Source organism: Neolamprologus multifasciatus, chromosome 7 (assembly GCF_963576455.1).
Source record: "Neolamprologus multifasciatus chromosome 7, fNeoMul1.2, whole genome shotgun sequence".
Taxonomy (NCBI): domain Eukaryota; kingdom Metazoa; phylum Chordata; class Actinopteri; order Cichliformes; family Cichlidae; genus Neolamprologus; species Neolamprologus multifasciatus.
This window is the reverse complement of record NC_140445.1, coordinates 19086218-19099540: the sequence shown is the minus strand read 5'-3', so window position 1 is coordinate 19099540 and position 13323 is coordinate 19086218. Positions and strand designations below refer to the sequence as shown.

At 43.2% G+C, this 13323-nt stretch overlaps 1 protein-coding gene across 1 annotated transcript; it reads left to right on the top strand.

The window, feature by feature from the left end:
• Positions 1 to 12781, top strand: dhx29 (DEAH (Asp-Glu-Ala-His) box polypeptide 29). Its single transcript, XM_085168339.1, has 28 exons — positions 1 to 320; positions 2466 to 2539; positions 2643 to 2756; positions 2849 to 2978; positions 3085 to 3227; positions 3310 to 3447; positions 3667 to 3793; positions 4791 to 4949; positions 5542 to 5710; positions 5791 to 5911; positions 6033 to 6422; positions 6496 to 6762; positions 6848 to 6991; positions 7082 to 7258; positions 8088 to 8228; positions 8352 to 8496; positions 8624 to 8744; positions 8833 to 8917; positions 9039 to 9127; positions 9645 to 9773; positions 9974 to 10049; positions 10133 to 10357; positions 10599 to 10735; positions 10998 to 11088; positions 11192 to 11494; positions 11591 to 11722; positions 12158 to 12254; positions 12511 to 12781. The coding sequence occupies exons 1-28, from the start codon at positions 170 to 172 to the stop codon at positions 12564 to 12566; spliced, it is 4131 nt and encodes a 1376-aa protein (XP_085024465.1). The 5' UTR covers positions 1 to 169; the 3' UTR covers positions 12567 to 12781.
• The last annotated feature ends 542 nt before the right edge of the window (positions 12782 to 13323 follow it).

The window sequence follows — 13323 nt, the reverse complement described above, 5'->3', positions numbered from 1 at the left end:
TTCGGGTAATACTTCCGCTACGGCAAGCGTGCGGGGCAAAAGGGGAGAAAACGTTTTCTCAGGTTCGCTCTTGATTTGATATCTTTACATCTGTCCGGCAATTCGCCGATGTCTTCCCATCACTCAGGCACATAAAGGACTCAAAAGCGGGCAGCGTTTGGATGACCTAATGGGGGGAAAGAAGAAGAAATCGCCACCGCAAGCAAGTGCTCCGGCCGCACCGAGCCGGAGCGGTGGGGCTGCAGCGGGGAATGGAGTGGCCGAGGAGTCGAGGAAACAGGCAGCCACCAGCAAGCCGGCTAAAGACAGCAAATCTAAAGGTGAAAATCACTCACAGCGTGAACATTTCACTCCACGGTTAAGGCGTTTGCACCGTATTTTCACTCCAATTAATACGATTTTAGTATGAATTTAGCAGGCAGAAATATGGAGCATGACATGGGTTAATCACATATTTTCCTGTACTATTACTGGATTTACTTTTTTTTTAACATCAACAGGGACGATTCTAGGTCCAAACTTTTAGGGGGGCTCAGCTCCCAATCATAATGTCATGCATGTAATGCCTTGTAACTAATATTAATGCAATATGCTGTTTCCAAATGAAGTTAAACAACCATTTGTGGCAAAACACATAAGATGAGAATCATGCACAACATTATTTCAGTCTCTTAATCACATAGAGGCGGTCCACTAAATCATCAAGCACTTTACCTTCCTCTTGTGTTGGGATCGACACTGATCCATTTTTAGATTTTAAAAGCATAAAAGTGCCTTGTAAATTGGCTTATTACATGAAGCCTTTTTGACTTTGTCGGAATCTCTGTTTAAACAAAACAAAAGAAATTTTAATTTCACTAAATTACAAAAAGCTCTGGTGAAAATTATGACCTTTGTGTTGTTGGGGTTGGTTTCAACCCAGTTATAATATAAGACAATAAAACAATAATTAGTGCCAAAACGGAAATCATAAACACACTGTGAGCTCACTAACACAGTCAGAGAGAAGTTAGGGGCTTCTCTCTTTAACCGTTTGTCTCCTTCCCTGAACAAACAGCCCCCTTTATCCCCACTGCTTCCCTGAAATGGTCATCCGGATGGAAATGGACAGATGTGTACAGAACAACTCAGTTTAGTCGGTGCCTGGCAGAATACACATCTCCAGTTTGCAGCATGCAAAAATAAGAAGGTTTTTGCAATAAGCAAAGCTCTGGATCATGTCTTTACTAAAGATGAGGCAGAGGACACAAAACAGCACAGTAATATGGATGCCCTCATAGAAGGAGGACAGTATAGATTATCAACAGGAGGACAAAGATGCATCTGATCTTGAATGAAAAAGAAGTCCATGGTGACATTTAGAATGGCACTGATGAGGAATAACTGGACGCCTGCACTGGTGTTCTTGTTGAAGTGTTGAGATCCTGCAATGAGACTGCTGATAGTCTTCAGGATGCTGACAAGCTTGCTCCCATCAAGGATGTCTGGGAGAGATGGGTGCAGCTCCTTTGTCTGATGCTCAGACCAGTGCCAGAGGTAACGTAAGATGAACGTTTTTCAACTTTCCATTGAAAATATTCTTTCTGGCAATACATGCCCCCAGCAAGTCAGGTAAATATGACTTAATGTGAGGGATGCAAAAACCAGCTGTGCATGGAATCAAAGATGACTGGAGGATTTCGAAAGGCAAACCGGCGAGTGGTATCCCTTAAAAAAACAAAGGAAAACATCTAGTCCTTGATTTGACTACTGAACTGCGGGGACACAGTATCAGCTATGACAGTTTCTTTACCATCTCTGATCTTGGACAAGAACTTCTCAGGAGGAAATGTACCATGGTGGGCACAATAAAACAAAACTTAACAAAACAAAAGAAGCCTGACCTGCCCCATCAGCTTCGCAGGTAAAGGGCCGAGCTCCACTTTCTTCAAAATATGCTTTTACAGACACTCCTGCAGCTGCTCCAAATTGTCCAAAAAAGAAAGAAAAAAAACTTTTGAAAAAAATTTTTTTTTTTGCCCTTTTCTTGAGGTAAATATGTAAAAAATAAACAAATAAATAAATAAAAAAACTTGACCTGTAAGACCACAAGTTTACTGTAATTAATAATATAAATATATAGTTTTTTAATTTTCTTGAGGTTCAAGTTACCGTTTTTGTTTTTTTGTTTTTTGTTTTTTAGATAACGTGAGGTATGCTGTAAAACGATAGGGTCTGGGGGCCATGCCAAAAAAATTAAATCAATATTATCTTGGATAAGGTAACTGATAGGTAACAACCATATTGGAGGATGAAACAGTGTTTTCAGGGTATTTTGGAGGGATATTTTCCAGCCTGTAAAACAATAAACATGTTAGTAAATCAATGACATGGTTTATTTATTTATTTATTTTAAACGTGAATAGTGGATTAACTTGAAGTCTGACGCAGTGGTGTCTGTTTGTTGCTCTCTGTCCTGACTCCAGCTCCGAAGACCTACAGTCTTACCAACACCGCCCAGGTGGACACTGGTGGGGTCTCCGATAAGTCCATTCTTAAAGTAAGTCCAAAATCGTATTATATTGTGTCAAGTAGCTTTCACGTTTTAAAAAAAAAACTTGTATTATTATAACACTGGGTGTGATTTTTACCTTTCAATAAAGGTTGCTATCCAAGCTGTCCTGGAGAAGAAGATTATCAAATTGATCAATGAGTTCAGACAGGAGAATGGCGACAAGGGGCCCATATCAGGAAGACTTACAAACAAGAAGTTGCTGGTAAATACAAAACACTTTGGTTCCTTCCAGCTGACCCACACTGAGTTTTAGTGTTTTGCATCCCTGCTGTTTTTCTCCTGATGTGCTTTCAGGACCTGTACACAGCTCTACAGAAGTTTAACTTTAAAAGGGAGCACATTGAAGAGGCGATGAAGAGTAGCATCCTGTACGGAGGAGATCTCCATTCTGCTCTCGACTGGCTCTGCCTCAACCTTAAAGATGGTAATACGGCATCAGCAGTCATCCAAACATCATTATCGTCATCATCATCGTGGGAGTCCTTAAAGGTAGAAGAGTAACTTTCTGGATTTATGATCTGTTTTGCTAGAGGAGCTGCCAGATGGTTTTAGCCAGCAGATGCAGGAGGAGAGTCAGAAGAACCGGCCTCGATTTCAGCCTCCAGTCCAGCAGAAACCTGCAGCTCAGAGCCCTAAAGTGTCAAACAACACCACCCGCAGAGAGATCACCAAGGTTTGTGCAGAGAGGGTGTGTTCAACGAATAGGAGGTGTTCTGTCAAATAGTTTCTAAGTGTGTGTGTGTGGTGCTTGGCAGGCCACAGAGAAGGATGAAGCTGCCAGCATGAAGGATTGGATCTTAAGGTATGCAGAACAAAGCAGTGAAGAGGAAGAGGAGGAAGAGGAAGGTGGGAAGAAGACATGCAATCCTGAACTGGAAGAGAAGTTTGATCCAGTAAGAACAGTCAGAGATTCAGAGCCACTGAATTCTGAGATTCTCTTTATTTACAATTATAAGAGAAAACAGACACATATTCCAAAATGTTAAACTAAGGCTATGAGATTTTCTTACCAGCCTTTGTATGATGTTAAAAATGTGATCGTCTTTTGAAGTAAATATCATTTAGGAAGTTGATTTTTCATTACTATGTCTGTATTCTTTTTTGCTGTGTAGAATGACAGGTATTTGATACTGACTGCTCAGATGTTTGACGCTAAAGAAATGGCAGCTGCTGCCAAGACCAAAGCAGACAAGGCGGGCCAGAGGATGGCACAGGACAGGATACGCATCATACAGCAAGGTGTGTGTGCGTGTACATAAAACTAAGACAAAGCTGCAAACTCATTTTGCAAAAGAAAGTGTGGCACTCACAGGTCACTTCATTAGGTACAGTTTGCTTGTATCAGGTTGGACCCCTTTTGCATCCAGAGCTGCCTTCTTCGTGGCATATATTCAGCCAGGTGCTGGAAACATTCCTCAGACATTTTATCCATATTGATATGACAGCATCACACAGTTGCTGCAGGAAGCTTCCATCACAAGATGGGCACACTGTGGTCATAAAGGGATGGACAACAATACTCGGGTGGGCTGTGGTGTTTAAATGATGCTTAAATGGTACCACAGGGCTCAAAGTGTGGCAAGGAATTATCCCCACGCTATTACCATCACCAGCCTGAATCACTGACACAAGGCAGGATGGATCCATGCTTTTATGCTGTTTACTCCAAATTCTGAGCCTACCATCCGAATGTAGCAGAAGAAGTGACGACTTATTAGGCTGGGTGATAATTAGGTGACAGGAGTGGAATCTGGTGTGGTCTTCCACTGCTGTAGTCCATCTGCTTCAAAGTTTGACATTTCGTGCATTCCCAGATGATCTTCTGCATACCTTGGTTGTAACAAGTGTCTGTTTGAGGTACTCTTGTCTTTATATCAGCACAGAGCAGTTTCTGGCCATTCTACACTGACCTCTGACCTTTGGCATCAACATGGCATTTTCACCCAGAGGCCTGCTTCTCACTTTCAGTTTTTCAGATCATTCTCTGTAAGCCCTGAAGGTGGTTGTGCACATGAGCAATCTGAATGATCAGATGGTACCAACATGCTCGCTTTGAACTCCAGGAAGGTGTTTTGACCATGTTTGAGTTACTGCCATGTGATTGGCTGATGACATGTTTGTGTTAAGAAAGCAGTTGAACGTGTGTCCCTAATGAAGTGGCCTGTGAGTGTATACTGTTTCCTGTGGGGATATTTAAGATTTTTTTAGAATTGAACATGGTGTTTTTATTTTCTAGAAATGAAGCAGCTGGAGTCCCACCCTATGTTCAATCCAGCCATAAAAGTGGTGGACGCCCCTCAAAAAGAAAAGAAAATACTTCCTGCGAAGGAAGACAAAGAAGAGCTCGGCTTTAGTTTATTTGAACAAGCTGAGAAGGACCCGCCGGCCGAGAAAGGTACACGGGTACACTTTGTGAGCCAAACTGACACATAATAGAGGTTGTGCGTGTTTTATGCATCGTACAGTAGCTTTAGGGAATGTCACAGTTCAGGAAATTCTGTGCAACTGCAAAGGCATGCTTTATGAAAATCCATTCACAAAACTGAATAACATGTAAATGTGAGTTTACATCTCTGCTCATGGTTTGGGTGAATTGTAATAATCTGCACAGGTGGTCAAAGACGTTGAGGAAAAATGTCCTTCATTTGTGTGAGGTAGAAACATGTAGGATGTTTATGTTGTTCACAAAGGTGCACAGAAGAGGAAACATTTTTTTACACATTATTCAAAGGGGACCTATTATGCCCAGTTCACTTTTTTTCACTTATGTGCTAATAGTGTAGCTTTGCAGGATTGATGGTTCATAATAATCCTTCTTTATCTTATACTGGACCTTAGTGCAACTGTCATTGTTGCCACGTTTAATCAGCATCCAGCGCGTTTAATCAGAGCATCAGCTGATTTACTGTAAATAAGGACAAGCATTAAAATGTGCACTGTAAGATCCCTTTGAGAATCTGACCTTTTCTTACTTTTCTTTCTTGCAGTTGTGAAGAAGAACGAGCCCAAGGACATCCGCAACTTTGACTACACGGCTCGCAGCTGGACCGGAAAGTCTCCCAAACAGTTCCTTATTGACTGGGTCCGAAAGAACCTGCCAAAAAGCCCGCCGCCTGCTTTTCATAAGGTTGCTTGCGGCAGATACTGGAGATGCAAGTGAGTGTGTCTCCGTGCTTCTGGTTTTTGGCTCACGTACTTGGCTGTTTCACGTATTCCAAGTGATGTCTTTGCCTCAGAGTGCGTGTTCAGAGGCCAGATGATGTTCTGGAAGTTTGTCCCACCATCCTGACAGAGGACAGCATGCAAGCTCAACATCTGGGAGCCACTCTGGCACTCTACAACCTGGTTAAAGGACAGGTAACAGTCACAGCGTACATGATGCAGTAGTTTTAATGGTTTGGCCTGCTACATTTTGGCTTTGTTTTATTCGTCTTATGTGCGCACAGTGAATTCCCTCCCCTGTTATTCTCTCACAAAGTCGGTGCACCAGCTGCTTCCTCCAACCTACAGAGATGTGTGGCTGGAGTGGAGAGACAGCGAGCAGCAGCAAGAGGAGGAGAGCCGCACTGCTGCCAACAAACCTCGAGACCAGTTCATCTCCCGCCTGCTGACCAGACTCAAACAGCAGCAGAACCAGAGCCAACGGCAGGAGTCTCAGTCCCAAGGGAAGCATGCATCGAGCGCAGATGGTGATGAAGAGCCAGAAGAATCATGGGAGAATTTGGCCGGTCTCGATATCGGGGAGAGAAGACAAGAGCAGGAGGACAAGAGTGAGAAAAGAGGTGGGAGGAGGGAGGTAGCTGATCTGGAGGCAGCCAGAGAGCTCTTATTAAAGCTGAAGAAGTCACCGCTCGCCCGCAAACTGCAGGTAAATACGCTTGAACTTCTCCACGTTTGCACTGAATGAAGCCGTGTTATTAAACGTGCGTCCCACCTTCAAGGCAGAGCGAGAGCAGCTTCCCGTCTTTCAGCACCGACATCGAGTCCTTGAGGCTTTGCAGCGCCACCCTGTGGTGGTGGTGGCCGGTGAGACCGGTAGTGGGAAGAGCACTCAGATTCCTCAGTTCCTCCTGGAGGACCTGTTGACCGGGGGAACAGCGGCACAGCCCTGCAACATCGTGGTGACTCAGCCACGCAGAATATCTGCCATGAGTCTGGCGTGCAGAGTCAGCCAGGAGCTAGGCTGTGAGGATGGACCAGGGTCAAAGGTGAAAATGCTTCTTTCTTTTTTTTATTCTACATGTTTATCACACCGTAGCCTGCCGTACTGACCCCGTTTCATCTTGAATTTAGTCGTCATTGTGCGGGTACCAGATCCGGATGGAGAATCAGTCCGGAGACTGGACGCGCCTGCTGTACTGTACCACTGGAGTTCTGCTGAGGAAGCTACAGCACGACCGGCACCTCACCTCTCTCACTCACATCATCGTAGACGAGGTACTTACTTACAGCTATGGATGCATTTCTTCTCATCCTCATCCTCCTTCTTCTTCTTCTAATTCAGTATATTAAACTCTATCCTCTCAGGTCCATGAGCGCAGTGTCCAGTCAGACTTCCTGCTAACCATCCTAAAGGATGTTGTGATGAAGAGATCTGATCTGCAGCTGATCCTCATGAGTGCCACGGTGGACTGTGACAAGTTCTCCAACTACTTCAACCGCTGCCCAGTGATCAGCATTCCTGGCAGGACCTTCCCAGTGGAGGTAAGACAAGCTTTACCAATTTGTTTTCATTCAGCATCCAACCGTGGACTCCAGGGGTATAAGTACTGGAGGACTTTTCTTTTTTAAGTCAGTAAGTTATGAAGTTGTCTTGTTAGCCTATCCTTCCTGTTATTCTCTTGTCTGTCATTTCTGACCTCAGGCATGACCAGAGTATCTCTAAACTTTTAGTTGCTGTAAATCTTGAGGCTTTCAAAGATTTTTTTCTACTCTTGTCTCCGTTTAATGTCAGCGATATCCTTAACATTTCAGTCCCACTCACCTGCTACTCTAAAACGTTTGTTTACAAGGAGGAGCCAATTGGAAGAACTTAAGGGAGGAGGAGGAGCTAAATTGGCTTGCTACTGACGATTAATTGAGGCACTGCTCCAAATCCAGGGTTACTGGGAATGACGTGAGGCTACTCTAAATAAAATTATCCATCCATTTTCTTTCACTTATCTGTGTCCGGGTCCCCAGATAAACACCGAATTATTTAAGGTGTCCTGGGTCTACCCCGGAGCATCCTCCTGCTAGAACATTCCTGGAACATCTCATCCTAATCAGATGCCTGAACTACCTCAACTTGCTCCTTTCAATGTTAACTAGTAGCGGTTTTACTCTTGAATGAGTGAACTCCTCACCCTAAATCTAAGTGAGAGGCTAGCCATCCTTCGTAGAAAGCCCAAAATGATAGAACTGCAAATAACGCTGAATATCAGGGATGACCTGTATTTGTTTCTGGCAACCATAAATGAAACTAGGGAGCAAGGATAAGGCCAAGAAGCTTAAACGTTTTCAACAATGTGTGTGTCTTTGTTTATTCCTTCAGGTGTTTCATTTGGAGGACATAGTGGAGCAGACGGGATACGTCTTAGAAAAGGACTCAGAGTACAGCCAGAAAATTCTTGAAGAAGAAGAGGAAGTGACAATCTCTGTCACACAAAAAGGTGGCAAGACTTTGCAGCACCAGGTAATGTCGGCTTTCCTTACCATTTTGTCTTGTCCTGTTATGCCTCACCAGGACTCTGAAACAACACACTGTCCTGTAAATTATTCCTAAGTATGAGCTCATCAGTGTGCTCCGTTGTTCCAGGAAGTGATAGTGAGGGACTCGTCCTCGGGCTGGGACCTGGGTCCTGACCTCGACCACTTCAGCAGCAGGACCCGACATGTGCTGCAGTATATGAACCCTAATAAGATCAACATGGACTTGCTTGTTGACCTCATAGACTACCTAGGTACACAAACTGGCAGCATTTGTCAGAGATTCATTCATGTTCTCTATGTTAAATATGAAAAAATATGTTTTTGTTTTTGTTTGTTTTTTTAAAATTTGTCCTATTTTGCTGTTGGTGCCGCTGCCAGACAAAGCTCCACAGTTCGTGGATGTGGATGGAGCCATTCTCGTGTTCCTGCCAGGTTTGGCTCATATCCAGCAGCTGTTCGACCTGCTGTCCTCAGACAAGAGGTTTCGGGATAAAACCAGGTGGCGTGCACGCACTGATCAGTAATCTAAAAGAAGCGGTGACACAAACTTTCCCCCTGCCTCACTGTCACGTTTGTCTGTCTTGAAGGTACCGGATTGTTGCTCTACACTCGACCCTCTCATCGAAGGATCAGGCCGCTGCCTTTACAGTGCCCCCTAGTGGGGTTAGAAAGGTACTTCAAAATGTTCTACAATCATAGGGAAATATTATGCGAATTGTATTTTGCATCATAACTGATCCTCCCATGTCTTAGGCAGAACAAAAATTCTGTCTCTGCTTTGTGTCACTTTTAGATAGTGTTGTCGACTAACATTGCTGAGACAGGTGTGACGATTCCTGATGTTGTGTTCGTCATCGACACTGGGAAGACCAAAGAAAATAAGTAAGACCTCAAGAACGGCAACAGAAATGGATCTTGTCCAGTATGTTCAAATCCACAAAAGCTGGAAAGTTGTGCAAAATGTTAAAAAAAAAAACACACAAAAAAGAATGTAATGATTTACAAATCTCATAAAGCCACAATTTTATTCACAATAGAACAGAGTAAACAAATGTTTAAATTGGAGAAATGTACCAACATTTGAAATCTTTTATACGGTCAAATATGAGATTTGCAGATCCTTGAATTCTGTTTTTTATTTAAATTTTACACAGAGTCCCAACTTTGGCGTTTGGTTGTCTTTTTATTAGTGGGAAGACAATAAAGATATTGGACAGTTTTTGACCACGTGGCACTAGATAATAAACAAAAAAATTACCCCAAATCTCTCAACCAGATTTTATTATATCAAGTCATTTAGGAATTTTTAGGAAAAGATGACACAAACATGAATAATAAGTACCTGCTTGTGTGTTACATGCATAGACATAACTAACTCCACTCTGTCGTCATCTTTCAGGTATCACGAGAGCAGCCAGATGAGTTCCCTGGTGGAAACGTTTATTTCCAAAGCCAGCGCCCTCCAGAGGCAGGGAAGAGCAGGGCGTGTCAGAAATGGCTTCTGCTTCAGGCTCTATCCAAAATACAGGTACGAAGCTCATCGTCCACTAATGCAGAGAGCTGGATGGAACCAAGTCCAGAAAGCAAGAAATACTTCCTTATATCATCTTATCAAGAATGCAGTCAGCAGAAAAGACAGTAAACAAAACCTTTCCAGTTTTAGGTCATGTACTAATTTGTTGTGCTCTTTTTTTTCTTCTTTTTTTTTAAACACCCTCCTAAATTTAGGTTTGATATCTTCATGGATTACTCCATTCCAGAGATTCTGCGGGTCCCACTTGAGGAGCTTTGTCTCCATATCATGGTATCTACACCGTTCTGATTCACACAGAAACAAAGATTCCCACACGGGGAAAGCACTTGACTCCTCTTCCTCCTGTCCGGCAGAAATGTCAGTACGGCTCCCCGGAGGACTTTCTGAGCCGCGCCCTGGATGCTCCTCAGCCCCAGTCGGTCAGCAATGCTGTAAACCTGCTGAGGAAGATCGGAGCGTGTCACCCTGATGATCACATCCTCACCCCTCTTGGACACCATTTGGCGAGCCTGCCGGTCAACGTGAAGATCGGCAAGATGCTCATCTACGGAGCCATCCTGGGCTGCCTGGAGCCCATAGTAAGTCTAACTGTGCTGTGTGGTTGGTTCCAAGCGTGTGAGGCTAACATCTTGTTTTGTTGAACTGTTTTAAAACGTTCATTTTCAATCATCCAGGTAAATAAATCTCCAAAAGGTGATTCTGTTCATCTGGACGTAGCGTTTTCAGTGGGAGAAATCACCTGTAGTGATCCCGTATGTGTCAGATTGAACTGTTTTGTTTCATATCTTCCAACTAATATTAACTAGAGACTTGTTTCAGGCAATCATCGCGGCAGCCATCACAGAGAAGTCTCCTTTCTTCACACCAATGAATAGAAAAGAAGAAGCTAACCTGGCCAAAGCTGCACTGGCAATAGCCAACTCCGATCACCTGACCATCTACAACGCATACCTGGGGTACGAACCAGTCTGAAGATTTTAAAAAGGCGTGGGTTTAATAATTTTATTAGAGGAAATGTTCGGGAATCATTTCCTTTCTTTGACAGTAACATTAGATATGCATTATTTTAGATTTCTTTGTGGTTGTGAGTCATCAGGAGACATTCTACATCTATTAAAACAGCAGCCTGAAAAGAAGCCAGGAGGCCCATTACGATAAAAGTCAGGACATTCAGGGAGGCTATTTGTTACTTACTTGTGTCCATCATCATACTTTCAGGTGGAAGAACTCACAGACTGACGGCTTGAGAGGAGAAATGTCTTATTGTAGGAAACATTTTCTTAATCGAACGGCTCTCATTACAATAGAGGTAAAGATTCGAGTCCACTGCACGTTCACTACTTAATTTTTTAGTAGGATTAGTTTTTCTTCTTCCATCTAATTCCATGTCGCTGACTCCATCTTCCCTGCAGGATGTGAAGCACGAGCTGATGAAGATGATGGAGCAGGTGGGTTTCTGGTCGTCTCGCTCCTCGTCCTCCTCCAGCTTAAAGCCGCAGGCGGCCTCTATGTCCAAGCAGCAGATCTCTGTCCTGAATGCTGTGCTGACTGCTGGACTCTATGACAACGTGGCCCGGGTTTTATGTACCCCTTCTGTGGACGTGCTTGAGCACGTGGCCTGCACAGTGGAGACGCCTCAGGGCAAGGCTCAGGTCCACTTTTCCTCTGTTAACCGCAACCTGCAGACGCACGGCTGGCTGCTGTACCAGGAGAAGGTATGGATGAAGAGTGTGTGTGTGCACGCGTGTGCGAAGGCCTTATCGGTGATTCCCACTTGGGTTAAAAACATGTATGTTTGTTTTTATCCGCAGGTGAAATACACTAAGATCTACCTTCGAGACACCACTCTGATTTCTCCTTTCCCCATGCTGCTGTTTGGAGGCGACATTGATGTTCAGCACAGAGAAAGGCTCATCACCTTGGATGGATGGATTCATTTCCAGGTCAGAGGTCACGGGGATTACTTTAGGATTAGTTTAATATAGCTTCCATTTGAGGCAATTTGAGTAGAGTGAACTCATTGTCATGTTCAAGAAACCAGTTTGATGGTTTGAGTTTTGTGACATGGTATGTTCAACAGAAGATGGTACACTGATGGTACAAAATATCCTCCACACCATCACCACCATGCTTTGGTGTTGTTCGCACCAGATTTTGACCCTACCATCTGCAAAAGTAGAAATAGAAAAATGCTGCCCGTCTGTTCTCAATTTCTGCTGTTGCAAGCTTTTGTCTAATTTTGGTGAGATTGTGTGAACTGTTGCCTCAGTTTGTTGTTTTCCAGCAGTTTAGATCAGCAGTTTAGGTCAGCAGATCTAAACAGTGTTACTGAAAAGTGCTGCAGAATTAAGTTCTCTTTGTGTCGCTCTCATTAAAAGGCTCCTGTGCGGATCGGTGTGATCTTCAAACACTTGAGAAGGTTGATGGACTCTTTGCTTGAAAGGAAGCTGGAGAACCCAAGGATGAATTTGGAGGGTAAACCGACACATTCTATCACCAAAAAATGTCTTTGTCACCACATAATGTACATAGTACATAGGAAATGAGCCGTTATACTGAGATACAGACAAGTGTATTGTTGAATTTTGTTTTCTTCACATATTGCTGTGTGGAAATGAAATTAAACTAGCAGTGACTAAAATTGTGCCCAAGCTGCTCTGGAAACATTTAATTGTTTAATCGCTTATCCGAGCTACAGACAGACAGATCTAACTCAGTGTTCTTGATGTAGGTGAGGCAACAATCCGGATAATTCTGGATCTGATCAAGTCCGAGTATACTGCGTAACAACAAACCAACTGAGGATCTGAACCCCACTCCAGTATGCAGAATAAACACCGTTATGATGCGTAGCAGCCAGTGGACAGAGGAAGTGACCCTTCCCAGAAACTCTTTACTCACATTGAGGAGGACTGTACAATTTGAGATGCATAAAGTCATGTTGAAATGTACGAAAAAAAGCAAACAAGACCACAAATAAAATAAAGCTGATTTGTTTTATATTTGAAATGGTTATTTTGTCATGGATGATGATCACGAGAAAATATTATAGCTAACATACAACCTGTATAAACACAGGGATCAGAAAGAGCCTCAATTTACAGTGCTGTGGAAAAGCCTTGAGCCAGCTCTCATTTCTGTAGTTGAATCTACAAAAAATGCCAAAGAAAACACAGATTAACAGGCATAAAATAGTGTTTTTCAACCCAAAGAGCTAACTTGGCATATATAGAAAACTGTACAGAGGACAAAAGCAGTTGCAGGTATAAAAACTATCTACAGCAGATTAACAGTATCTGACAGTCATGTCCTTAAAATACGACAAGATCCAAAGAGCTGACACAGGAGACAAGAGAGGGATCTTCAGATGATTTATCTACTGTTTGCCAAAGCCCCATCAGGAATGGTCTTGGTGGCTGTCAAGAAGTCATTCTTAAGGAAGGGAATGGGGAGAAAAGGCTGAGGTGTGCCAAACTGCACAAAAACTGGAATCAAGATGAGAGAGGTGCCTACAACCTCCTGTATATCACAGTTGAGGGTCTGT